We start from the raw sequence: 27933 nt of genomic DNA, 5'->3' as shown, positions 1-27933 counted from the left end.
TTTCAGGAACACGAGAAGAGAGGGTCTATCACTGCATTACTGCTGTATAGTGCATCATCTAGCAACAAATTCTTTCAGCTAACTTTTCCCAGGATTCTGACTGTTGGATGTGACAACCATGAAGTTGGAGACAAGTAATAGCCACTGCACCAGGGCTATGGAGCACAAGGGGGAGGTTAGATGAACGAGTTTTCTATCCACTTTATGAGACTTGACAGTTCTGAAGATACTGGGGGAACTTCCATATGACTCATCCACAAACTCTCCAGTTGACTGATCTAAGACCAACCCAACAGATCAAACTCTAGCCCTAATGAAGCCAAGAGAATTTTATCAATGAATACACCAGTGCCAAGGATTCTTCCTCATGGCTTTGATTTTTTCCAAACACATAAACCAAAGAGTGTGTTTACTTTGACGTATAAAGGAATACAGACTTGACAAAGTCTTTCAACTCTGTCCAAAAAGTGCAGTAAGGACTCCAGTGTATGCAAGGACTCCTTTTCTCCTTATGTTCATGTTACTTGAAAAGAAATTATCTGAAGACAGAATTCAAGATTTTCCTTGCTTTTAGAATTTCCTCATTACTTTTACCATAGTTATTTTTCTACTCCAGACATTAAAAATGAAACAAAACAAAGGAACAAAATCAACAACAGTTCTGTAGCACAAAAAGCAGAAAGAAAAACACATTTCCACCGACACTGCAAATTCTGCTAATCTAAAGCATTCACTGAGATTTAAAATCATGGAATACCATTGTAAAATGGCTTGTAAAATGTAGATGTTAAACTCTGATTACATCATTTCTAAGAGAAACGTAGGCTTCAGAAGAAACAGATCATTGGGAAAAATGGTTGTTGGTATTTATTTTTGTTATTTGTTGCACCTATACAGTTTTTGCATAGTCAAGATTCACTTATGTTTAAAGAGTTATGGCATTTTTTGAGCCTTTCAAAAGCATGCTGATGATCTGTCATTCTACAAACACATAACATACAAACAAGCATGATCAGAACTATATACTATACTCTGAATAATACATAAAATGTAGTTCTAAAGATAACAAAAGGCTATAGCATACACAACTCACATGAGCAGAATTATATTTCCAGGGAAACATTTTTACATTATTTCTTAGTCTACTCACCATATGCAAAGTTCTTGAAATCAGCTGAAGCAAGATCTATGTTAGGGGTACAGGAATACTGTGCTACACGGAATGCAAGGCTTCATAAATCCACAAGTTTTTTTAATTGTTCATTTGTCTTGGAGACATATTGATTTGATAGCTACCAAACAAACAAGATTAACATTTCTTTTCATTCAGTTAATATATTGATTCAGTTCATTATAAAATAGAGAGATAAACATCAATGCAGGCTTTCTGCAAATTCCACCCCCAAGGTTCAACTTGGTTCAGATTTTGGAACACCAAAATTGAAACACTGCAACGGCCACAATGGCATGTAACTCAAAATTCATAAAGTGGTGACTTTGGTGGTGCTTACTATAGGGGTCTTCCCTGATCTTGATATGATGTTCAGTATTTCTTCAGATTAGCAAGAGATGTTGCTTAGAAAGTGTTCTTTAGGGACACAAATGTTACGTCTTACATACATGCACACTTGCAGCTATATCCATTGTCTGCAGAATTTTAGTGTGCATCAGCAGATTGATAAGATGCTTAACCTTTTTCTATTAAATGTTGAAGACTTGTATGGTCATGTCTGTAGAGTCCTACCTCATTTTTAGAGATGCTAATGAACGCTAGAATTTTAAGAGATGCCTGCTATAGAGTTAATTTTTCATTAAGCTGGAATGAGATTCTAGCATCTTTTTCCTTTATGTTATTATAGAACCCTTAATCTTTTTTTCAGTTTGTCTGGATAATGCCACAAAGATACCATACTGTTTACCCATCTCACTATTCTAGGAAATAAACATGCCTTTTCAGTAAAACTCCCTCCCTGATGAATTTCTGTGCATCCATTAATATTGGGTACCTCACATGCAGCTACAGGCACCTTACTGATAACGCAAGCATATGGAGACTGTGTTTATTTAGGTTAAATCAAGGAAGCATCCAACAAATCTGATAGAAGCTGTACACTTTCATGAATCAGTCTATTTTACAGGTTCCATCTGCTCTTAAATGCTTCCCAGAGAACAACACCATGTCATTATACTGCATATTTCCATTGCACTATCCCAAACACACTTAAGCCGCTGATAGATTAATGCTTAGTTCACTTGTGGCATACATTCTTGGGTTCTTACACATGTTCTTATAAGGAAATGGAACTCACTAAGCACTTAATCACAAGTTGGGGTACTGTTATTGTATTAAATACAGTGCGCTAACTTTGTTTCAAAAACAGCCTAAGGTATTTCTCTGTAGCACTGCCAAGGACCCTGCAAATCAGATCACTTCCATAAACCTCAGTTAAACAAAACCAAGCAGAAATTTGCCAAAAGGTAGCCCTGTCAGCTAGGGATGAGCCACCTGAGACACGTTCTGAAGTTGTCAAAGGCTTTTGCTATTTACTAGAATGCACACTGTATGGCTTAAGTACACATACATTTGTTTGAAGTAAACCATTACAAAGAGTTTTTGATAAAAATTACTGTGAAAAGAGGCAGATATAAAAATCAACAGCAATAAAATTGAAGTAAAATACAGATAATCTTGCTAAAGTCATCAGCAATCCTGTCAACTGTGAATTTACCTAGCTAGGTAGCAACAACAGTAAGAAAAACTGACATATGGAAGGAGTATATGCAAATTGAAATATACATTCTGAGTACCTGGATCAGTGTCTGGGAGAAAGGCAGAATTTCATGCAAAATCCTTTACATCCTTACCTGATGTAGAACAAGTTTGATCAGATCAGAATAGCCAAGAACCTGACCATGTTTTATTTTTAATGTAGGGGGGAAAAAAAGAAAGATTCACAATGAGTATAAAAAAAAAAAAAAATATTTTCTTCTACAGTCAGATGGTTTTTAATCTGCTTGAAATCTGGCAAATATTAAACCAGTTCTGACTTACAAAATACCTGGAACAGAAGAAAAAATAGTGCTTGATTCTCTTACTAGACAAAGCCCTGCCCTGTGATGTACAACACACCATTACTACTAATAGCAAAGGTGGTTATGCAACTGAACTGTATATGGCTGAGATCTGTTAAATAAGGGTCAGCAAACCAACGTAGATTTCTATGGATCTTTGTCCTTTTTGTTTATCAGCAAATTTGATGTCACAGATTCATCATTTAATTTAGTAGGGTCAGAGTACAGTTTGCTGCAGTTCCTCACTAGCATCACTAGATGCATTAGATAATCTGTCCCTCATGTTTTCAGAATGTTCAGGCACAGTGACAGTCCTTGTCACTGCAAACAGGAGGGGAAGAGTCATGCTCCACTGAAATATGTGGAGTTGGTTTCTCATGGATGGGCACAGTTTAAAACAGCCAGGTGTATAACCACTGTACTTTCATATTCTCTTCAAGGTATCAGAAGATATATTTACCCTGGGACAATGCTGCTCTCAGAGTACAATGGGTTGAAAGCATGGAGTACTTAGAAAAATTAACTATTTTTACTGAGAATCAATATATTTTTATTTGTTTCACAGCTTAACATTGATGCTCTGTTATTGGAAAAATACCTTTTTTTCTTTCTTTTTTTTTTTTTTTCTTTTATAACACACACATACTCTTTCACTCCACTGGCGTAAGCAACCTTGCACAATTTGATAGCATCTCTTGATAAATATTAAGTATTGGTAGAGCTCACCTGCACTGCAACATGCCAGTAAGACAATACACAGATGAACTGACTCCAGATGGGTAGCAGCAGATAAAGCTTGACTATGCATTCAGGATGTTATCTCACTGCAAGCATGTAAACCTGTTCTTCATCTCAAAATTTTGAGATGCTGAATCGGTAGAGGTAATATTACCCAACTTGGTTACACGTTTTGAAATATGTTGAAAAATAAACGGGCTTACTCCAGCACAGTACTGAGACAAATTTTTAAGATAAGCTATCTATAGCTATTGTCATGAGAGCAAATAACTAACTAGTAAAACATATCCCTATCATATCTTATTTTGTGTGAACTTTAAAAGATTTGAGAAGTTATGCTGTGTTCAATCAGCCAAAACGTCTGTGTTTCACAACACCTCAGACAGTACAATGTACAACAATTTTCCCTTCTTTCCAAGCAAGACCTCCAGCTGTATCTACATAAACATTTCTAAAACGTGTATTTTGAGCCACTGTCTAAAGTAAAGTTTCCCAGAAAATGCTACGGTAAATCTTGCAAATTCCCTCTATGACAATAAAATTAATCTCCTAAATGTTTTCACTATTTATGACTGCATATACCAAGCCTTTTGTTTTGTTTTGCAATGTAGGATCTAATTAAATTTTTCCAAGTCTTCCAAAAACACTGCCATATGAAAATATTTTCTTTTCCTCTTTTCTAGTTTATCAACAATTAATCATGTAGAAAAGCTGGTTTAGAATGCTTCTACTTATTGGCTGTCACTTTTCGCTGTTTTAAAAAGACTTCTGAAATGCTGACCAGTCCTAAAAGCACATTAAATCCTTGGTGTACATTATTCAACATACCTGAATTAATATGAAAATGTATTCATGATGTGGTTGTAATGAACACACTTTGATTCCAGAATCTTCACTTCTGGCAGTCCATCAACCATATGATCCAAGAGCATATGGCACTGCTGAAGAAAGCTGATTTTCCTCCTAAGGAAACTATTAGCAAACATGGCAATATCCATTTTATTTGTCCTCTCGGTTATCTTATGTGATTAAGGGAGATGTTAAAAGGAAGGGTTTTCCTCTCAAATTTTGATATTTATGTGCTTCTTCTAATTATCCTTTGGTTGCCTGTACTCTTCCCTTTCTCCCTTTACTGGTCAAACTTGCAGAGCATTCCTCAATTTTCATTCCAGATGACCTTTGTTCATAAAGTATTTTTTCACTGTTTTCTAGTAGACTTGCATAGTTTTCTCAAGGTGATTTTTTACTGTCTGACGTATTTATCTTCCTCTCACTTTTGACAGTTTAGATGGTCCTTTGGGCAACCTAATTTCTATTTCTTGAAGCCTTTTTTCTTAGCAATGCTATGTCCTTTGTTATCCTTCCAACATTTACTATTAGTTATTGTCTTAGTTCAGCTTTTTACCAATAGTCATTTGCTTTCCATTTCTTATATCTTACTTTCGTTTTCAAAGTCACACCACTGAAGGTGCTTCAGGCTTCTGTGGCTCACGTGATAATGAAATGACAAACTGAATCTGAGAAAAGAGCTCCCAGGATACTCAAGGGAAGAGTAGGGCACCTGCAGGAGGAGGTTGGAAAGAGGAGGCTGGGAGAAGTGAATCACCAAATCACCTGTTTAACCACTGGAATTGATAATCTATTGCTCAGCAGACATCTCAGGGTTAGATACCAGCATTGTTGGGGATTCTAGCCAAAAGCTGACACATTTTTCTGTACAAAAGATGAAGAGGAAAGGAAGAAAGCAGCAGCTTTAGTGGCAATCAAGGGAATACGTACAAAAGAGTTTTGCAAGTAACCATAAGGTCATGTCATATCACTGTCATCTCTTTCACTCTAAATTGCATAATCCAGGTTTTAGATGTGCAGAGAAGTAAGGAGAAGATTAGTCACCGACTCTTCCTAATTCTCTCCCTAGAGAATGCTTTGTTCCTTATAACTTCTCTACTGCCCTTTTCTGTGTGCCCTCTCTCTTTTAACTTTTTAATCAAAGATAGCATTGTAAGTTTATCTTTCTTTTCACTTTTCACCACGAGTTTCAAAATAACACTCAGCTACTGTCAAAGCAATCCAAAACTGCAAATGCCCCATGCATATATATTTTTACCTGTCAATTACTCCCTTGACATCACTTCCCAATCCTACTCCAGCTCAGGTTCTAACCAAACTTAGAATCTAGATGCTTAGAATCTATATGCTATCAGCTTCCCCTTTTCCTCTTGCCAAAGTTCACACTCTTCACAAAGTTCAGACATTGTGAATTCCCAAACAGCTTTCTCCAAATTGTTCCGGGTGAAAAACTAAGCTGCATTTTTCTCACAGCAGTCAGATTCCTTGTAACACCTGCTCGTGTATTTGTAGGTCAGTATAGTAGACATTCGTACCTGCTCAGTGCTTCTACAATGTATAATATTCACTTACATTTACTTTTGCCACCTGTTTACTTTACTACTAATGAAAGGAGTTCAAGGAAGGACTGCATAAATTATATTGCAATTATTTTGTAGAAAAAGAAAAGGGGGGGGGGGGGGGAATCTTTTGATTACAAGACAAAGATATCAAGCATTCCCACTTAAGGACTATGAAAACAATCTGAATCTTTCAGTTCTGGGAGGCAGAATTCTTCATCTGAAAGAGATCGAGTAGTGCCAAAGGAAAATCTCCACAGATGAAGTTGTCATTGGAAAAGGTGAAACAAGAAACTAAAACTGAAACCAGAATCGTAAACTGAAGTTTGAAAGGATCAGTGTGTGCATATAGAGCTACTGGCTGAGCACTGTTAGGAACAACTTGCAGCAATGAAGCTGTTTAGGAAATGCTCTTAGTCAGGCTACCTGATAAGAAATGTTACACATACTGGGGGCAAAATACTACCAAGGTGATGGGTTGATGGTTGGACTAGATGATCTTAGTGATCTTTCCAACCCTAATGAATTAGCAGGAATGTTGCTGTACTTCTTATGTGTGATATAGTATATTGGACAGCCTAAAAATATATAAATTATGTCTGGAAAGAATAGCAAAGAAATGTTAAATCATGCACATATGTGAAAATGGAGAAAAGTAGACAGTGAAACACTAACTGGAACTTGTGTTTGCAGAAGTCAATTAAGTTTATGTACCTTATTTTCACTTTGGGAAAAACAAATGGTTGTAATAGAAGGATAGAAGACACCTAGAAAAGAATCAAGGCATCAAAGGTGGTGGTGCTGTGCAGACATCAAGCAAGCAGTAAACCAGAAAATCCATTTCCTAAGGAGGAAATGAGTTGATTGAGACATAGATAGCTTAGGCACCAGACCTCAGACATAAAACATTTCTTTCGTTTTTGAAGAAAGCTATTGGGATTGGAGGGGAGGAAGGCTCTGATGGGGAGGAAGCTGGGAGGAAGAAAAGGTAGGAGTGAGTGGCTGAAGCCTCTTAAGGGATCCTGAAAGATGCTGACCAGGGACAAGCACGCTCCCTGTTTATCTCTTATATAGGTATAAAATGCCAGAAACTCTGCAAATATAGCTGCAAAAAAATAGTCATTTGGAGGATTTATCTTAGTAGATCACTCCAAAAGTAAAGTCCAAATATCAAATATGCAACATTAAATTTTACTGTGAAGCCTGCGTTACCTCCTTTTTTAGCATTTAAAATAGGAACAAAGACAATGATCATACAGATGATGTAAATGTTCATATATACTCTATGGTTTTGGAAACCTATGTAAGATGGCAATATACAGTGTGCTGTGCATTTGGGAGGCTTGAGTTACACTAGGAGACACTTCATATTTGTGTAAGTGAAAGGTGAAACTATCAACTAAAAGTGAATCTAGAAGCTGAAGATGAACACTTGGAAAACTTTGCAGCAGTGATAATTGGACTAGATGATCTTAGAAGTCTTTTCCAACCTTAATGATTCTGATATGATTCAATGAAGATGTATACAAAAGTATTAAGAAACGGTCACTGAGATGAAGAATGTTTCTTAAGACTAGAAAGGTAACTCACAATGGTCTCTCATGAGGATACCTAATTGTTTCTTGAGCTTGTAAAGACAGTTTGGCTTCCACTGATTTATGCTAACTAATTTCATATAACCCAACAAGCACCAAATCTGTAATCCGTGGTCTGCTATCAAGAAGGAAAGGAAAGTGGAGAAATGCTCCCAGTGCTGCCCACCCTCTCTCCAGCTTTAGCAATTTGTCACTACCAAGCTCTCTCTTCCCTCTGTTCATTTCCCTACCTTGAAGGGAAATGCGTGCTGCTCGTCACTTGGTTTCTTGCAATAGCTCCTTACGGGGCTGTGGTGTCTCCAGCCTTACACTTTTGCACAAAATACAACCAATTGTTTTTTGTAAATGTACTTCATTCCTTCTTACTCAAATTCTTTATGTTTACTTGGCCTTTTAGTATCTCTAGATGGCAGAAAAATGGAACCATAGATGAACCACAAATCAATTCATGGTTGTTTTTAGATATCACAAAGAAAGGCCACCTCATCTATTCATTCCGATGATTCCGTAAGCTGTAGTTTTTCATGTCTTGCAGTTGTCTTTTCTTCCCATGCATAGTTCTCTGATTTTTAGAGACAAATGCCACTTTCTAAAATCGTACAAAAGAAAGCAGGACTAGCTGTTGTTCTCTCTGTTGTTTCATTTTTTCTCTAAATTGTTTCTCCACCTTCACATTTTTGTCTCCCTCAGGTAATCCCACAGGTAAGAGGTATGTTTACTACTGATCTTTTATGATTAAGACACTGAACTTTGGTCACTGAATGACTCCTATCTATAGGTTCAGACATCTGCCAGCCATGCACTATTCCCCAGGGGACCTCCCATAACCGAGGTGCCAACTGGTGCTTAGTCTAGACCTTAACCCTTAAGCATCAGCATCCCCCAGTGGTTCCATGCTTCACTGCAGCTCATTTGAGTATGTGTGTGTGTTTTTTTTTCCTAGGTACCCCAACATTCAGCAAACATGTAAATTCAAGAAAGGTGCCTCAGAACTAACCAGTACTTAGAGTTATCAGGTTCAAGTTCATTATTACACTGCATTTGAAGAATTAAAAATAGGTTGAGAGCCTCTTTGTAAAATATTAGGTTCTACAGCTACTTTTGGCTTTTTTTTTTTAATTACAAAATCATGACTCATGGAGAAGATACTATAGCAACCATTAATTTTTAACCTGCCTTCTGGTAGAAGTTCATAGACTTAGAAACTACTGTCCATCATATCTACTGAAATAGAATTCTAAATCAAAAATTCCTGACTGACATTTCATTCACACAGTGAAAATTCAACTATGTTCTTAAATATATCCTGAGCCCTGTTGTGACCTACCATATTTACAGGAGTCATTCTGGGAAGTACTCTGCAGTAACCATATCCTGTTCACAGCCCTTTGCAAAATAATCTGAATTTGTGCTGATTGGGACTGCCTTCCCTGTTTCCTGAAACACGTCAGTCACTGAAAAAAGGTCAGCCAAGGGAATACTGTAGAATGATGCTGGAAGGGATGGAGCATTGTAGAAGTGAGAAAAGCAGACAAATGATGCACACCTAATATGATGCTCGCATCTCCCCAGCTTCCTCCTGCCATGAATCAGAACAGCCACATCAGCACAAGCCCTGCATTGCTGCTGATTCAGCAGAGGGAGGATGGAGGGGGGGGGAGCATGCAGGGAAACAGAGGTGCATCAGAATCTCACCAGACCTGATGCCATAGGTGCCCAGAGAGGCAGCACAGCTTCATCTCATCTGCTCTGTTTTCTAAACAAAAAAGGCCCACAGTGTCACCTAGACACTTCCTGTCTCTGGTTCTCATACAACAACAGCTGAGGACATCTAGTACAGTTTTATAACAGATACATACTGCCACTGTTTCCAGTGCAAACACTGAGTACTTGATGCAAAGGGAAGAGAAAAGCAATAAAAACCCCAAGCTGAACACCAAGAACACAGTTGCCTTCTCTGCAATCGGAGGACCAAACACCAGGCTCCTTCCCCAGAGGTAAGAAAAGTGTGATGAGGGCATATCTCTGAATCAGAGCCTTCATGAGCAGCAGTCAGCCCAGAGCACGAATGTGCTGAGACATGACAAACCCATGCAACACCTCTTGCTGATACTCTGCTATTCTGTGTTTGGAGGATTTTTGAAAGGAAGTTTATTTTTACAAGCTGCTGAGTGCTGACTCTGATGTGGGGTAGCTTTCACTTACGCAAATGCCTCAGTTTTTGTTAAGGCTCTTAGACAGACAGCAATTACTGTGACATTTACAAGAAAAGCTGTGTAGATACACTTGGTTTAGGTTATTCAGTGAAAGTACATCGTGTAACAAATAATGGACAGTTACGTTTCAGCACAAGAAGAGGAGGCACTTTTTCATTTTGAGAGCAACCATCTCTCCCTTCCTTTGAAAGTTCTAAAAATATTTGAGAAGTCCTAAACAATGTTCCTTGGCAAATGTCATTGTCGCTACCTAAAACTCAGGGCTGGTATTCACTGTGACAAATCAGCTTTATGCAGTGCAGCCATCCATTTAGCCACCAGTTGCATGAAGTGACGATTCATAAAAGGTCAGCAACTAGCAAAATAAAAACATGCAAAGCAATTCAGTGCATCACACAGCACTGAAAATTAATCCTGCTGCTAAAGAAATGGAAAATGCACAATAAATAGATTACCAGAAATTAAAATTGTTTTAGACCAATTCTCCTGAGCCTTTAAGGTTGTAACAATGATTTCCTATTTATATGGACTGCTAGAAATCTCAGGTGATTCCCTGTGGAGAGCACCATGAATATGTTTTCCAGAGCTGAGGAAAGAAAAATAGATAGCTATAATGGAAGTGCAGGAGCAGCCAAGCAGTAGATTGATTCAACAGGAAAAATTCAATGCATCCCAAAAGATTTCCTAGGATTTGCTCTCCTGCTGCTTAGGGTGCAATTTGTTGTAATGAGAAACTGAGGATTTTGTTTCAGGTGTGTCAGAGCTTATCGTGATGACTTTACGGTATATATATAAAAAAAATACAAGTGCAAATCACTCTTAAATAAGCTTCTGGATGAAGGGAGAATAAGGATGAGTTCTTTAAGTTGCATAAAAAGGTCAAGTACCTCATGCAAACGCCATTTCCTAAGAGATACTAATTGAACAAACAAAGTCAAACCTTTTCCTTCATATCCAATCTCCTGCATTAAACCGCTTGAAAACTACAGTATGATTCAGTAAGCAAAACAGAGAAAGCTTTATTACACAATCTGGTAAAATCGCTCTTGGTCTCCCTATAATCTTTGCTTGCTGTAAAAAAATCCTCAATGTTCAGTTGTGAAGAACCAAGTTAACGAGTTACAAAATAAAACCCAAGAGAGAGTACTGAAAACAGGAGGCTGCTCTGCTTAGCCAGAGTTGGCACAGGAGGAAGACCAGCAGGAATTGTGTCCTGCTGCACTAATGTACCTGTTCAGAAGGCTAAACAGGACATGTGTGATGTGAGCTTCACCCCAAAGAAATGTGAGAACTTGGCACTCCTGCCCACCTGTATGAGAGGTAACAGTGACTACGAACACATCACTTCTCTGCAGTACTGGTTTAGCACAGAGCACACAGATTTCTCACTAACTACCTTATGGTGAAAGCTCTGAAATGCTGCATTGTTTCTCAGCTGCTGCCCAGAATTTTATGCAGAACCAGGTTTCCAGATGAAATTTCCTCAGGCAAAATACTGCGTGCTGATGGCAGCCTGGTTTGATTACAAAATCTGTAAAATCTGAAATGCTGATATTCACAGCAGCAGATATTGATGTACATGGTGCAGTAGAATCTAATTGAAGAAAGGGACGCTCTATCAAATACCTTCCCCAAAAGGAACATTCATGTATGAATAACACTATATCCAGACATTCAGCTCAGGTTATAAACAACCCAGATATCCAGAACCAAAGACTTTCAAAACAGACCTTTTAAAACAGGGCAAACACATACTAGAGAAGGCAATACCTGCTCATCTCCACTAGAAAACCAAAGCTGCATTACAGCTCCAGGCTCCAATCAATTTCAAGATCTATCACATGAAGTAGAATCTTCTACAGCATCCTTGAATTCCAAAGACTGGCCATTGGACTCAGAAACTCCCCCAGCACACAGTATAGGATCAAGTACTGACAAGTTACCAAAATAACAGAGAGTCTTTTTTGCTTTGAGCTGAAATTTCACTTTACAAGATTAAACATTTTTTTTCTGCAAACTCTCTGTACAGAGCATAGTGAGAATACACATTCCAGCCAGCACTATAGCCCAGCCTTAACACAGCTCAGCATAAAACACTGATAGCCTCACAAAACATGGTCTGAACCAGAAAGTCAGCTTCTGATCAGAGTGGTGGGGTAACATTTCAAGGAGTTGATAATCAGTTATTATACTTTCTATTATCATTTTATTTACTCTTAGCCTAACTATGCAAGCAGAATGGAACTTCTGCCTCATCTATTTATCTGGAAAGCAAATCAAGATTTACAGCAAGAAGTAAAAACCACTAAACAGCATCTAGTCAGCATCTTACCCTGTAATGAGACACTCTCCAACACACACTCATAGCTGGAAACAGCTGAGCCCACTGCAGCTCTTACCTGTATGGTCCAAGCGTCCTGCTGCCATAACACAAAGCTTGTTCCCAGGCTTCAAGGTTAATACAGGCATCCATGGCACAGTCCAGCAGTTTCAGCTGATAGATATTTGTATCTGGAAGACGACTCTCATGGCTGCTCAGGAGATGCTGGCATTTTGCCAAAACCTTCTCCCACTCTGTTATTGGCCATAGTCAAGGAAATATCCTTACAGCAAAACCCCAGGTCCTAAATCTTGTTAAAAAGTTGTGGGAGCTACAGGGTGTTAAGATAAAAAAGCTGCCATCATTTCAGACTGCTTCCATTCCTGAAAACATACTTGTGAGTGGCAGCTTAGGTAACTGGGCTTTGTTTACACTTAGCAAAACAACTCGTAAGAATTTCAGTGATAAGAAGTAAATGAAAAAAAGAAAACCAACAAAATTACAAGATACTTTAATAGATAACAAACTAAAATTCAGTTACTTTTGTTTTAGCTGTTGAAGAATCATTATTTACTTAAGTTATTCCCTTAAATCTTACACTCAACAGCAGGAATCCATGGAAATATGCCTTCACAAAATGGTTCAGGAACTAAAAAAAGAAAATTAATTTCCTATGTACTAAAATAATGACACATACTTCCAAGCTGCACAGGTTTTTTTTCAAAATTCTCATAAATTAGAACCTTTTTTGCAATTAATATTTTTTCTTCCTTGAAACAGTTGCAAGAAGCACCGCTTTTTTCCATGTATTGCTGCATGCTTCCTGCACTGGAAAAAAAAGCATCACAGTTCTGATGTCTGAGCACAGCTCGTGTTTAGGGATCTTGGCAGAGAAGATGATTTTTACCTCCAATGCTACGAGAAGATTTTTGTGTCTGGCAGAGAGGAAAAGTAAGCTGGGAACTGCATTCACATCAGTTGGATGTGCCTTATCAGAAATCACTTATTTTTATTATACTCTAAACTGGTTTAGCCTCTCAGTGGACCAGCTTCTTCACTCTTTGACCACAGCTAAACTGAACACTGATCTTCCAAGATTTTAAATGAATACTGTCATCTGGGACCTTATGGGAGTCCCAGAATGCAAGCAGTCTGAACACGAAAAACTGTTACCATGCATAAGTGTAACAAATTAAACAAACAAGCAAGAGTTACAGTAAGAGAAGTAACAGCACTGCTTGTATCAGAGTCCTTTCTACACAATCAACTCAAGGACATTCAGCAATTATCTTCATGACATTACTGCAAATGTTATTCATGCCAATCCAGCAATGGATGTAAGTGCACAATGATAACCCTATGACAAAGTAATTAGTCCTTCCTGAACATGGGAATATTTACATACTTAAATTTAAGAATGTGACCACAATATGTCTGGGCCAGATTTATAGCATGGTTGTTATGAGACTAAACTAATTATTTGTGAATTGCTCTCATGTCCTTGGATTGAAGGAACGATAAGGGAAGGAATGTGTTATTATAAAAGTCCACGTCAACCTTTATATCTCTGACCAACATTAATGTGTTCTCTACAACTGATAGGGACAGACAATCAGAAGAATTGAGGGATATTATTTCTACTTGATACAATTTTTATTTAAAGGTGGGAAGCACTGATATTCCTGAAAGATTACCATTTTAGCTGATGTGCAGCATTGCTCTGCTTTTATTTCTCATTATGTTGGTTTGTTCATTCACTTGCATCTAATAGGAGAAACGTTATACCACAAAAGCTGTAGGGAACAAATTTTCAGGTACATAAATTGCAAACTAGAAAATCCACTACCAACTGTACTGGGACAAAAGGGGAAGCTGGCTATCCTAGATCTAGTCCCAAGACTAGAGAAGCAGCTTTCAAGCAATTCTGCTGCTATTGAGCAGCACACAATAATCCCCCTGCACTTGGCTTTAATATCCCAAGTTTTGTGCTTAAACTGGATTTTCTGAGACAATTTTAAACACACATGTTGTTTCCTGTTCTCTTAACTGCAGATTAAGCATTGCAACACTCTACCAGTAGCTCAGATTTTGGAAATCACTACCTTTCTAAACTGTAGAAACTATTCACTTAATTTGCTAAAAAAAAAAAAAAAAAAAAACAAAAACATTTGCAGAAAGGAATCACAATGTGGCTCAATCTGCTCATTCTTGGCAAGTGGACCAATGTAAAGCCCCTTCCTCATGCACTGTGCTCACTAATGCATGACAATTAGCAGTGGAACAGAACTGTGCTGCAGTGGAATAGGTGACATTTCAAATTTCCCATACCTGAGAACAGAAATTGAACAGACAATAGTGGCATAATGTTTAAACAGGCCTGATAGCTTTTACTATGTTGTGTTTGATTCACTTGTAAATATTAGCAAAATGAGCAATATTAAAGATCCTAGCGAAATTCAGTAGGTGCAATTTCTGCTGCAACTAAATATAAGGACATTAAATTGCAAGGTATTTTGGCTCCTTATCAGTTGGTAACAAAATTATTTCAGTCTCATGTTGTATATTTATGATTTGAAGTCCAGGTTAAAACATGGGCCCTAAATTACATTTGAAGATCTTGTTCACTATTGCCCATCTCAAGTCAGTGACTACAGAGAAACTTAAACCAGTTTACAGACTGTATGAATGTAGCTTAGATGATCATTTCCCTTAGCAACAGTCCATTTGCTAGAAAACTGAGTATGTTTGGAATAGAGAGAAAATCTATTTATTTATACATGGTTAGAGAAAAGAAATTTCGTTCCTAGCTTGGAATACCACTGCACGAAATTGCTCTTTAAGCTGATGAAACAGAGTACTCAAAGATGTCATTCTATCTGGCTCCAGAGAGAGCCCAGGTTTCAGAAAACAGCAAGACACCTTACTACAATATAGAGGAATTCACAATCAGTGAAATTCCATTGAATAGATGAAAATGAGAAATGGATCAATATGGACAAATTCTTCCAGAAAAAAATCTCCACTTCTCTTTTACTTATCTTTTTTGGTCTTTGCTGTTCACTGGAGTTTTAATTGAATTGAATGTATACATGATGGCCATTAGGTTCCAGTCCTGTTATTACATTTAATTGCTTAATTATCACTTACTCTTATGTAAGTGATTACAATGATTCAATAATTTTTGCAGCTACCTTGACAATGATTATGGCTTTGTTACTGTCATTGCTATGCAAGGAATGAGAACCTGAATTGTTCACCATGGGCGTAATGGGACAAACAACAACATTTCAGTTTGAGTTTTATTCCATTTAGAAATGGATTAATATGAAGACTGTGATGGCAGAAGTCTAAATTAGAGCCAAATTATACCTTCTTCACCCCAGATACCTGCTACCCCTGCCATGAAGCAGTTCCATTCCAAGAAATCAGAGACGCTATTATCACTAGCACAACTGGGAATATTACATGGTTTATGTGTACTCATATCAAGTGAATTAAAATTCTTTTTAAAACAACATAAAAGAAAAACTTTTAGGGGAGAAATCTCAAAAGATTAACTGCTTTACTTCATGATTGTGTTCACAACAGAATGACAGACTGTTGCATGTCACTGAAAGGATACCTTCTTTTGATTTTGGATATTTCACCTCGTTTACAGCATCTTTGACTTCCTTCCAGGCAGGCTCTTCACCTGCCAATTTCTTAGCATCCTGGTTAAAGAGAAGTAAGGATTTGATTAGAAAAGCAGTAAATGAGAGGATACAATAGTGATGAAAAGTAATCTAAAAAAAACCCGAAAACACACACTGACAAAAGCAAATTTGAAGAATTTGATCACTTTTTTTTCTGAAAGAACACAAAAATTGATTTTACTTTATGTTCACTTAGCCAGTGTTTGTAAGCAAAGGAGAAGATGTGAAGGAAAGTGAATGCAGACATGGAAACATCAAATACTCAAACCAGATGCTAGATTTACAATAAGAGCTATGATCACTCAGGAAACAGAACCAGTGGCATGTGACTTTTTCCTACAAAACACATTGAGAAGATCAATTTCTCTCAAAAACCCGATACCTAATACTTCACAGACTCTTAACCACACTGTAGAAGGTATTCAGCAAATAATTTTGTTTAACCACATGCTGATTATTGAGACTTCACAAGCAGAGGAAGGCTACGATTGCAAGCATGAGCTTACAGGAAATGTCTACAACTCAGAAAAAGCTGAACTTTGGTTTTGTTTTATAATTCATTGTTATTTCTTTCTTATTCCACCCGATTATATAAACAGTTACATTTTCCTATCACTTTGTTATAAAGAAGGCAAAAATGATTAATGGTTACAGCAGAAAGGGAAACAATTTCTCTTCCAGCTCTCTAGCAGGGACTAACTGCACCTCAGGCAAACCACTCGGAACAAATTTATTAAAGCATCCTACAGACACAGCTAAGCATCTTGAGGGATTTCCAAAAGCATCCAGCTATTCAATTTCCATTGCTATAAGCACTTAAATACCTTTAAAAATCTGGCCTTTAAGACATTGCAGTTCATTATCTCTCTCTCCTTACAAAAGGCTCTGCTACTCTCAAAAGACTTTTTTAAGTGTAAATTCGGGACTATTTTAAATACAGTTCTGAAAGATCAGCCTTCAGCAGGGATGGAAGCCTGGAGATTAATAGAGAACATGCATTAGAATCTAACCAAGCGCTCTGTAACCAACAGATGCTCGCTGTTTATGAGAGGACTGCCTCTATTTATTAAAAAGCTTGCAATTTGTATCTGTCTAGAAAAACATAATTTTCATACTCCACTGCTCCTTATTTACCTTGAATTCAAAGCAGAAAATATTTATAGTAAGAATCAGCACTCATTTTCCCATTCAAGTTTTGCAGTTTTGTTCTTCCATGTACTCCATAAGACCCCAGACCTCTGTGTATTCCTGGGAAGATTAAATTGGACTGCTATCAGCTGCCCCACATATCTGTAGGACACAAATTACAAGCAGGGAAGCCTTACCTCAGTGCATTTGGCATGTGTACTTCCCACGCAATTAATTCTCTGATCAAAAAGCTCATCTGGAAATAATTCTGCACATAGCTGAATTTGCCACCAGAAGAACATAAGGTGAACGTCAGGAGAAGCAATCATATGTTGTAGAAATGTCAGTACAGTTAATGGACATAACGAGCTCTGTTCCTGCTTTGCAAGAAACCTACACTGATCTGTTAGCTTTAGCATAACCTCTCCCAGTTTTTGAGGGAATATGTCTCCATTTCTGAGCTCAGCCTGCTAATAGGTAGCAATGTAATTCTAAAACACCTCTGTAGATAAGTCCTGTTCACTGTTGGATTTAAAAGATAAACCTAGATATTAATAATGATGCCTGTGAAATACATGGTTTAAGGAGCTATGTGGAAAACAAAAATTCACTGAAGTCCAAATACAATTCTCAGTGTTTCTGTAGCATGTAGTAAGCCTTGCAACTAAAAACTCAGAAACAAGGGAAATGAAATGGATTTGTAAATCAAAGAAAGAAACCTATGTAACAAGTCACAGGCAAATGACTGATGCGAAGCACCATCAGGATTTGATTTGCTCACTGTGGGATTGATGGATGAATCAAATTAAAACATTCATTGACGACTTTTTCATTTGCTTTGATTTTTCTTCTAGAATTTCATTAACAACACAAAGCAGTCCAAGGTTGGAGTTTCCTCTAACCTTTACACTAGAGCATAGGGAAAAGTAATCACAGGCTTTAAAAATATCAGGTAGAGAATAAGGAGTGACGGTTGGTCAAATAATCTCAAAACCCTCTCTGGATTTATGGTCTTTATCCCTTTTGTAAGACACTTCAGGATGGAAGGAGCTGGGCACCCAGCCCAGCCCTGGGAAGGATTTAAGTCACAAGTTTCAAAGAGATATTTTCTTTGGTTTCAAGAAGAGGTATTTTGGGGACTGGCTTACGTAAGAAAAAGCAAAGACACGGTCTTGCCTATTCTTCGTCAGATATTCATACACCAAAGAAGACTTGCCCCCTCCTGAACACTCTTGTTCAAGGCACAGTGGTTGCTTCCAAACAGGCAGCCAAGTAAGAGCTGCAAGGCCACCAAAAATGACTGTCACCGAAAACACTTCTGCCCTCCACACTAAATGATAGTGGTTTCTTCTGGACACAAAATCTGTGACTAAATAATTATAATCCAGTGAGGCAGCAGCAAGTCTCTTTTCATGATAGCTTTTAAAATATCTTTATAAGGAAACTTTATGAAACTTAATATTTTAAGTTTACAAGCTATGGACACCTCAAATATCTGAGCATTTCACAATAAAGAGCAGGCAACAATTTTATGATTTGCTTAATTTCTAAAAAATTTAAGTGTCAACTACAGATGTGAATCTGAAAGAACAATTCTGACAACTTAAAAACTGACAAGGTTTTCTCAGGTTTTGTTTGAAGAAGGTTTCTGAAGAGCTCAGACATTTAAATAATGGCATGACATTTTAAAGTAGATTCCTAGTACATTATACTCTGAAAGCACAAATAACAACTTTCTAATTCTATTTAATAGTGCAGCAACAACTGACAGCATGTTTGTAGTAAAAACATTAACTCACAGTTTTAGACCTGGTGTCAAGAGGAAAGCATTACATGATTAATATGGACTGCATTTTACAGAATCCTAAATTTTCACCCACTTTCAAGTCTTGAAAATGACTTTGTTAAGAGCTATGCAAATGTGGAAGGTTTAGTGCACAGTGCTGGCCCCAATGAACTGCCATGACCAAGATTTAATTGTGACATAAGTCTAAAAAGCTCCCCTGTCCTCCCCCAAGAAAAAAAATGCCAGATGCACAAATGCCAGTTCAACTATCCTGCTCAACTGGTACAAGGTTGTCCTCACCAAAAGCAGAGCTGGCAAAAGATAAGTCCTCATATTTTTTGCCATACAGCTCTGAATAGGGTGGCTGTGATATGTAGTAATTCCAAGGTTACTCCACAGAAAAAAAAGTGCTCCGTTCCCAGTAAGACTGTCATGAAGAGGTGAGCCCTAATTCAGAACAAAATGGATTTGTACATTTTATTTTAGAATTCTGAAAGTAAAACAATACACATTGTGGCTGCATGCCATATTGCAACTGTGAAGTACATTGTTCAATATTAGGCAGGCTGCATTACCTCACATCATTGATAATGGCTTCATATGGCACTTATCTGCACGCATTACAGATTCCGGTGTCTGGAATGGCAGAAGAACTGATGCTAGTAATATTCTAAATTGTACTGGAATATTAAACAGTCCTTCACGCTATTCATGTTTAAGGACTCCACTTAGGCAAATAGATCAAGATGAAAGTTTCTCCACACCCTTCATACAATCAGTGGAAAGAAAACAAGTACATTCAGATAGTTGCATGAATATCCTTCCCCTAACATTGTTTAACCTAGCTACACACTATATTTCCCCAGCAACTTAAAATGAAGCATCAAAATCTACAGTAGGAAATTTATTACAATGACATGCTTTTAAGAAAGAGAAAATTAAGATCAACATCCATCTCAAGAAGTTTAATCTAACAAAATGAAATGGGACTAAGATAAATTTATCCCAGCAACACCTTGGAGTTAATCAAGTTTTAAAGTGCAAATTTAGAAAGAAACAAATAGAGAAACAGCTTGCAGCCTCTTCCAATTCAAATCCAGTATGTCAGACTCACAATTCTGCACACACACAAAAAATAGCATTTCTTTAAGAATCATACTCCACTCTTACTCATTGCAACCCATTTCTACTCATTTCTGTGATTTTTTTAGACAAACTTTTTAAAATTGCAGTTTCAAAGACCATTGTATCTATATATTTTGTGTTACAGAGGAAGTAAAACAACATCTCTCCTCCTACTGAATATCCTGTTTGTAAATCCAATCTTAGCCTTCTTGGACAGAGCAGAATACAACATTTTTCACTTCTGTTCAGATACCCATGCTGAGATTCATCTGACCAAATGTAGATATTTGGTCTACTTTTCTATTCAACAGAGAAAGAGGCACTCTCAGGGTGCAACTTGTGTTGTTCCAAAGCAAAGTGCTAAAATACATACGGTCACTTTGAAAGTAAGGTCTCCTATTTATTTTCAAGGAAACAAAAACTGATACAAAGAGCACAATAATACTATTTGGTAGAGCAAATTCTCAGCTGCAAAACACCATTTCTCAACATGGTCACCACCATTAACTAGCCTGCATGCTGTGCCAATAAAAAGCGGCACCAGCAGAGGTGATCGATCCACTTGCTGTTCACCACTACTGAAATGCACTGCCCACCTCCTCACTGTGCCCACATCCACCACTTGGGCTCTATAAACATTCAGTAAGAGTAGATGAATGGCAGTGGGTGCCATTTCTTTCCACATGGAGGAATTCAGTGGTACCCTTTTGCTTCATATGTTCTTCCATGTCAGACATTATTCCGTCAAACTGCCCCTCTGCTGCCATCTGTCACATGGCAACAACATGTAAATGAATACTGGCAGGAAGGTTCAACCTCTGTTGTCATACCACCAGTGTCTGCCTCTGACATCATGTGCCAACATAATAAAATAGGAGGCACTACTTTCTGAGCAGTCATCACACATCAGATGAATAGCAGTCAAAGAGAGTCCTTTCTTCTCCATTTTACCCATAGCAGAAGGCAAGAGTAACTAGCTCAGATGCTCTATAGCTGTCCAAGATCTGATGAAATAAATCATAGCTTTAGAACTCCATTTTAGATGTGGGACTTGTTTCCTACCTTCACAGTGGAGGGATAATTTATTTCAAGGTCTAATTTACTAAGCAATTCCAGTTACTCTGTATGATTTACCTGTCATCATATATGTTTATTATTTTCTCAGTCTTTATCAACCACAAATATAACTGGCAATGATTCTGCAATTACTTTCAATTCATTCATGAAAATACTGGGTACTGTAGGAACAGAGTCATTATGGACACACACTTATTACCTGGTAAGCATTATATATAACTGATGATTATAGTGATTTAATGTTTAAGTGTGGTGTCAGAACAATCATTAGAGTGTATATGTATAAAATCCTGTAATAAGAAAAGAAAAGACACCAAAAAAACTGAAAGCTTTTCACTAGTCTTGAATCTCATAGCCCACCTCATTTTTTTCAATACTGATGACACTCACAAATCAAGTGTTACTATGAAATATTTTCTGTTTTATATACACTCTTTGTGACAAAAATCTAAGCTGCACTGCAGGCAATATTTCTTTTCTCAAAAAGCAGCATACTTGTAGGATACCAGGTTACTTAGTCATGATTGCACAAGGGCTATCCCAATTCTTTTCATTGCTCTTTCTCCAAACTGTTTCACAAAACCCTTGTGGGACGTCTAACTTAGTAGGTCCCCACCACTGTGGGATGACTGGCTCTTTGCAGGCCCAATACCCCAGCGTCTATGATGGAAGTTGTTCATTTCATGAGCAACAGGACCAAGCTTTGTTGTTTGTGACAGCACTGTCATTATAAACTTCCTAATTTCAGATGCTTAAAGCTTCTCACCAATAAATTTCCACCCAAACATGCAGAAATAAAAATACATTAGACCATGAGAAGAGTAATAAATGGAAGTTCACTACTTATCAACTTACAAAAAACAGAGGATGGGGGAAGGGAGGAAAATGAAAGTATTAACGCTTTTGCATTGGAGAAACAGGGTCTTATACCAGACCACCCAAAAATTCTTGACACATTTGTAATTCCACTGTAATTTCTATTATCAGACCAAAAATTCTCATGGGTAATTTGGTTACGTGAGGAAGGATACTGTTCAGCCTAATCCATAGCAACTGTGGGATTGTTGGGATTTCAGACTTAGAAACTGCACATTTGTTATGGTCTATCTACAATTTAACTGACAAGCGTCAGGCAAATCTACACTGTTTCCTGAGTCTACAAATGAAGATGCAACAGGTACATCTGCATGAGACACACAGGTCCTAAATTCTCAGAATATGTAGTTAGTCACACACATAATCCACAATCATAAGTACACTTAAGTTTCATGCATGCTTAAACTCCATCGAAGTTAATATTTGTGCAGATGACTAAACATTTTGCTGAGTTTAGTTGTTTCTGCATCAAAGTTGCATTTATGCTTCACTGATTTGAAGAATGTATGGCCACTGAATAATTGATTCTACCTGAAGACATATATACCACGAAGTTATGTATTTATTTTGAACATTCACAGGAAAACAATTTAATATCTTAACGCATGATATATCACTTGATAAAATGGTAGCTTTAGTAATTAGGTTTTTTAATGTAAACTGCAATGTAAAATGACAGTATTCACTGGAGCATAAATTCACTGTTTTCTGAATGAATGGATATGAAATACACAGAATTTAGGATTCAAAAAAACACATGCAAGGTAATTAAGATCATATACAGTTATCCGTTTACCCTATACCTTAAAATATTAGACAGATTTCAAAAGTGAAAGGGGAAATTCCTGGACAGCTGACAAAATTGACTACCTAGATCACTATCATGCTGCTTGCCTCTTCAATGTCAATGCACAAACCCACATTGACTAGTCTACCAGTTTTTTGAAAATCATTAATAAAGTGATTGAATTCATTTTGTACAATTAGAGCTCGTATGAGTGGACAGTACCTGGAGTTTCCTCCTGTAGAATTGTTGCCAACAAATTTGACTGCTTTGTAGCTGAGTATCAGTTTCATAGCATCACAGGAGAGGTATATGAATACCCTTAAAAGATGTCATACAGCATTTTAGTCATTTAAAGAACTTCTACTCTGGAGAATTCTTAATGACCATCTAAGTTAAACTGGAGAAGCTATCCAAGGTCTTTAACAGTAGCAGCTAAAAATGTTCTGTAAAGCAAGCAATTGATCGACACAACCTGTTGTCAGCACCTTTCTACTTATCCTGATTCAATAATACTGACTTTTTTTTTTTTTTTTGTAATTGTCATGAAAAATAGGAAAATGGCCATAATCCAAAGTGTGAATAGGACATCATCTAACATGACATAATGTTATGGAAACTACTGTAACACCTTTGAATTATTTTCAGGGTCTTTATTTACTGTTTGAAAATCTATTGTGCAGTTGGCTTCTAGCCAGCAGCACAGTGGACAGTGATCCAAAGCAAGAAGAGGTAGCCTAGTTTCTAAAATACGTACAGAACATTAGACGTCTTGACTCACATGTAAGGAACCTGCTGGAAAAATATTATTCAGTGATACTTCAATATTGGACTTTCAATTGTCTAAAACAGTCCACAGTATTAGTAATGTATTTCTCTGTCAGCTGATAAGTACTCTGCACTATTTCACTTGGAGCTTAGAGAAGAGATGTACTGTTCTCCTAAAATAATTTTCCCATTCAAATGGATGAGTTTTGTCACTCAGAAATGCCTGGTATCTCAGCACCTCATTTTTAAGTATTTCTTTTGCAGGTGAGGGTTTGGGTTGGGGAGAAAAAGCTTACTTTGCATTCTGAACATGTAACCCTACCTTCATTAATGAAATACGTCCTAAGTAACACAGCCTCACTGCGTATTTCTCCCCTATAACAAATGTCTATGTTCAAACTACCCCATTATTTAGACAGAACTGGAATCACATCAAAAGCTTTCAAAGCTCAGAAAGACTCTTTGTGCCTGAGAATGATTCAACCCTAATATACAGAGACATTTCAAGAATAAAAATCTAGTTGTCCAGACATTGTCAAAGAAACAGCAGAAACTTTAGTCTATGACCAACACTTGTCAGCCCTAAAACATTTTCTTATCATTTCTAAAGCAATATGATGCAGCAGCACTTTTTACTTAATGTTTGTGGTTAGGTAATCTTGTGAGTTTTGATGCACTATTCTACCACACTCCTCAGTTCAAATCACTTTGCTATGTAATCAACAGCTTGAGTAATACAATTGACTGAGCAATCTTGTGGAAAATAACAGGAGATCTTGCAGAGGGTCAACAATTTACACATTCCTCTGCTGTAACTCACATGGCCAGAGTGAATTCAGCCTTTTCAAGCTTGCTGCCTTTCACACACACACACACACACACACACACACACACACACAAGTACACAAATTTCTGATTCATATCTAAACTGAACTCACAAATGCAAACATTTATAATTACAGCTTCAACTACCACACTATTGTAATATTAATTAAATTATTGGCAAGAAATTGATCCAGCACATTGCTTACCATAGCAATTTTTCACTCCAAAGCAGCCTGGCTGTATCTTTACAATCTCAAAAGTTATAGACTTCCTTGCTATTCACATGAGCTCATTGCTCTTGTTTTAATAGACCTTAGAGGATATTAATTAAAGACTGGAATTGATTTAGGCACTGAAAGGACTGTTTTTGCCTTTGTGTATCTACAGGCAAGATATCTGATATAAACAACAACACTTTAGCATTGTTTTAATTACTGCTAAGTATAGCAAGCCAATGACTGACAATACCTCATGATTCAAAAGTAACTTTCTACCTACACTTCATTTTCATTGCAATGTTTGTTACATACTTATTGCAAAAAGAAAAAAAAAATCAGTGAACCATAAAACTGTACGCTATTACAAGTTGAAAATTGTTGATGAAGAACCTGTTTCTACCTTGTTTTTTATTTACACTGGTGTGATTCAGAATGTTTGTTACCTTTACTGTTGATGTCTTGGTTTGGTGCTTAAAAAGTAATGTTTCCTGAGTGTCTATGTGTTTAGTCATTCATTCCTTCACAGAAAAGGATTTAGACTACATCCACATAACTGATGAAAAAGATTTTCACTCCCTTCCCTTTCCTTCTCCCTCCTTCCCTTCCCTTTTTAAATTCATATCCCAGAAGTTACATGACATGCTTAGGAAATTAAAACCTACTGCATGTCAGTTATAAAAATGTACTGTATTTTTTGAACTAAAAATTATTGTATTTCAACTTTAACATCTATTTCATGGGATTTATGAAGATCAATATCAATATTTTTTTTGCTAAATGTGACCAATGCTTTTCATTGTCATTTAAAATTATCTAAAAGCAAAATGATTCAGGGAGATAATTGATTTGCTAAATGTTCTAGCAAATGACGACTCAGATTCCTTTTTGTTCTGTACAGAAACTCGAAAAAAAAATCTCCAAAACCATCTCTACACACCCCCAACTTCTATTTGTCACAGGAAATTGGAAATTTTATCCTCTTTATGGGAACACTGAGAGATTAAGAGTTCAGAGGCTCTTGACTCCTACATCTTGTAAGGACAAAATGTCTTGGGTTTCTTGCCCTCTGCCAGAGGGTCCACAGAAACATGAACAAATAAATAGTAAGAATATCAAATTGAAAGAGGAGATGTGCTGATTTTTAACAAATACAAGGAAAGAAAACATTGGAGAGCCATTTCAGCTGTGTAAAAAGCAACAAAACACTCTAGAGAAAACATCTCGAACAGTTCTACAGAGCTGAGATGAAAGGGATTGATAAACAGATCAAGAAAAAAAGCATCCCCTAGGTCCTACTGATATTAGAAAGCACCTTTACAGGTGCACACACACAAGGTATTATAGCATCCTCATTGAAAGAGAATTCAAGGTTTGTCTTACAGTGGGATTTTAGGAATCCAAATGAGATAAAAAAGTTTTCAGGCTGCTCCCTTCAGAGTACAACATCTCTTCACCATATTTCTGGGCTGTAATACACTGTCCAGTGACAGTACATTAACAGTATATTTAACTTCCATGAGCAAAGTTAACTTCCCATCTCAAGTATCATATGCAGAAACTTTAGATGTAATAATTCGATGGAAAAGGTGTTTGGAATATGATTTGTCTGATTTCATAGAATCATAGAATGGTTTGGGTTGGGAGAGACCTTTAACATCACCTAATTTCAAGCCCCTGCTATAGGCAGGGACACCTCCCTCTAAACCAGGTTGCTCAAAGCCCCATCCAGGCAGGCCTTGAATGCTTCCAGGGAGGGGGCATTCACAACCTCACTGGGCAACCTGGTCCAGTGTCTCACCATGCACACAGTAAAGAATTTCTTTCTAATATCTAGTCTAAATCTACCCTCTTCCAGTTTAAAGCCATTTCTCCTTCTCCCATCTTTACATGCTTTTATAAAAAGTCTCTCCCCAGCCTTCCTTAGGCCCCCTTCAGGTACTGGAAGGCTGCTGTAAGGTCCTCCCAGAGCCTTTTCTTCTCCTGGACTGAAGGACCGAAGAGCCTGAGCTCTCTCATCCTGTCCTTGCAGAGGAGGTGCTCCAGCCCTCTGATCTTATTTGTGGCCCTTGTCTGATCTAGTTATAAATTACTGTTGTTTCTCTCAGAAAGAACAAAAAGAAAATAGAAATTGTTTCTATTTTCTTTAAGCTTATTTTGAAGTGCTTATCCAGACTCTTCTTATTTCTGTTTATCTTCCAAGCAGAGTTGAAAAAGTGAATGCTAGATGAATGATACCACTGGAAAAAAAAAAACAAAAAACCTAATACTAATTAGTTCTAATGACAGTTCCAAATAAGCTGGACATTTGGAAAGGAGAATACTAGTTGGGCACTTAAATGTGGATGCTGCAGTGTGCAGCAGCAATGGGAGCAGATTCCCTTCCCTCGGCGACAGAATATTTCTGCTTAAGACATCTGCCAAAAGATTTATATTTCCATTTAGATGGCTGTGCCTGAAAAGAATGAGGTTCTGCTCCCCTCAGATGAGCAGAAAGCTGGACTACTTGGCACTCCAAGTCTCTCTTATGTTGGCTCCAAACACAAAACTGTTGGCCCAAATTGATTCTGGTTTCTCTATTGAGGGTGCCCCAAAAAAGAAAGGAGACTGCAGACAGCTCTGAGCTCCAGTCTATTTCTATGAGCAGCAGTATCTTTTCCATGACCTTTGACAATCTAAGCAAGCTCGAGCTGACTGCTGCCAAGTAATGACCAGAGCACAGTCCTGAAGCAACCAGGAGAGGTAAGTTGTCACGGAAAAATGATCACAGACCATTTGTCACTGTCTGACATTGTTTGTGGGACTGCCTTTTGATGGGGAAACAATTAAAATGTTGAAAGATGGAAGAAGCCTCAGAAGTCGTGTATGAAATGTTAAGAGGCTGGAGAGAAGATGCCTTTGTTAACAAACAAGAGAGTCCAGAAACAGTTGCCTTGGTTTTTAGTGGCATTTTTGGCACTAGAAAAAAAACCAAAGCATTTGTCCTTGGCTGTTACGAAGCATGAAGAAAGTAAGATCCCTGAAAGGGAACAGAAGACTCTTAGATTGATGGATTTCAGGATCTGATCCAGGATTTACTTCATTACCAAATGTCTTGCCAGAAGGAAGGAACAGTTAATCAGCCAACTACCTATGGAAAGAATTAACATTGTATCTTAGTGGGCAGCTAATTACTGCCACTGGCAATACTAATGTTCAGCTGAAAGGGTGGGTGGGTGAAATATGATAGAGATGATTTGACTTCCAGATGTAGTTTGCTTTAAAGGCAGTTCTATTGGTAAACAAATAAAAAGATGAGGAATGAACAC

The 27933-nt window shown here is 37.4% G+C and overlaps 1 protein-coding gene across 4 annotated transcripts in view; it reads right to left on the bottom strand.

Moving 5' to 3' along the window:
* The window catches only part of SMYD3 (SET and MYND domain containing 3), a 371581-nt gene that overhangs the window by 40874 nt on the left and 302774 nt on the right, over window positions 1–27933 (bottom strand). For all 4 annotated transcript variants that reach the window (XR_016464163.1, XR_016464164.1, XM_031592877.2 and 1 more), the window contains exons 9-10: window positions 15972–16059; window positions 12429–12603 (exon numbers count right to left, since the gene is read on the bottom strand). Coding sequence is in view for 2 of the 4 variants with exons in the window: in XM_031592877.2 (XP_031448737.2) it covers window positions 12429–12603; window positions 15972–16059 (263 nt within the window). In the remaining 2 variants the exon portion in view is untranslated. The remainder of the gene's footprint in view (window positions 1–12428; window positions 12604–15971; window positions 16060–27933) is intronic.

Source organism: Phasianus colchicus, chromosome 2 (assembly GCF_987193195.1).
Source record: "Phasianus colchicus chromosome 2, bPhaCol1.hap1.1, whole genome shotgun sequence".
NCBI lineage: Eukaryota > Metazoa > Chordata > Aves > Galliformes > Phasianidae > Phasianus > Phasianus colchicus.
This window is presented reverse-complemented; position numbering and strand designations above follow the sequence as displayed.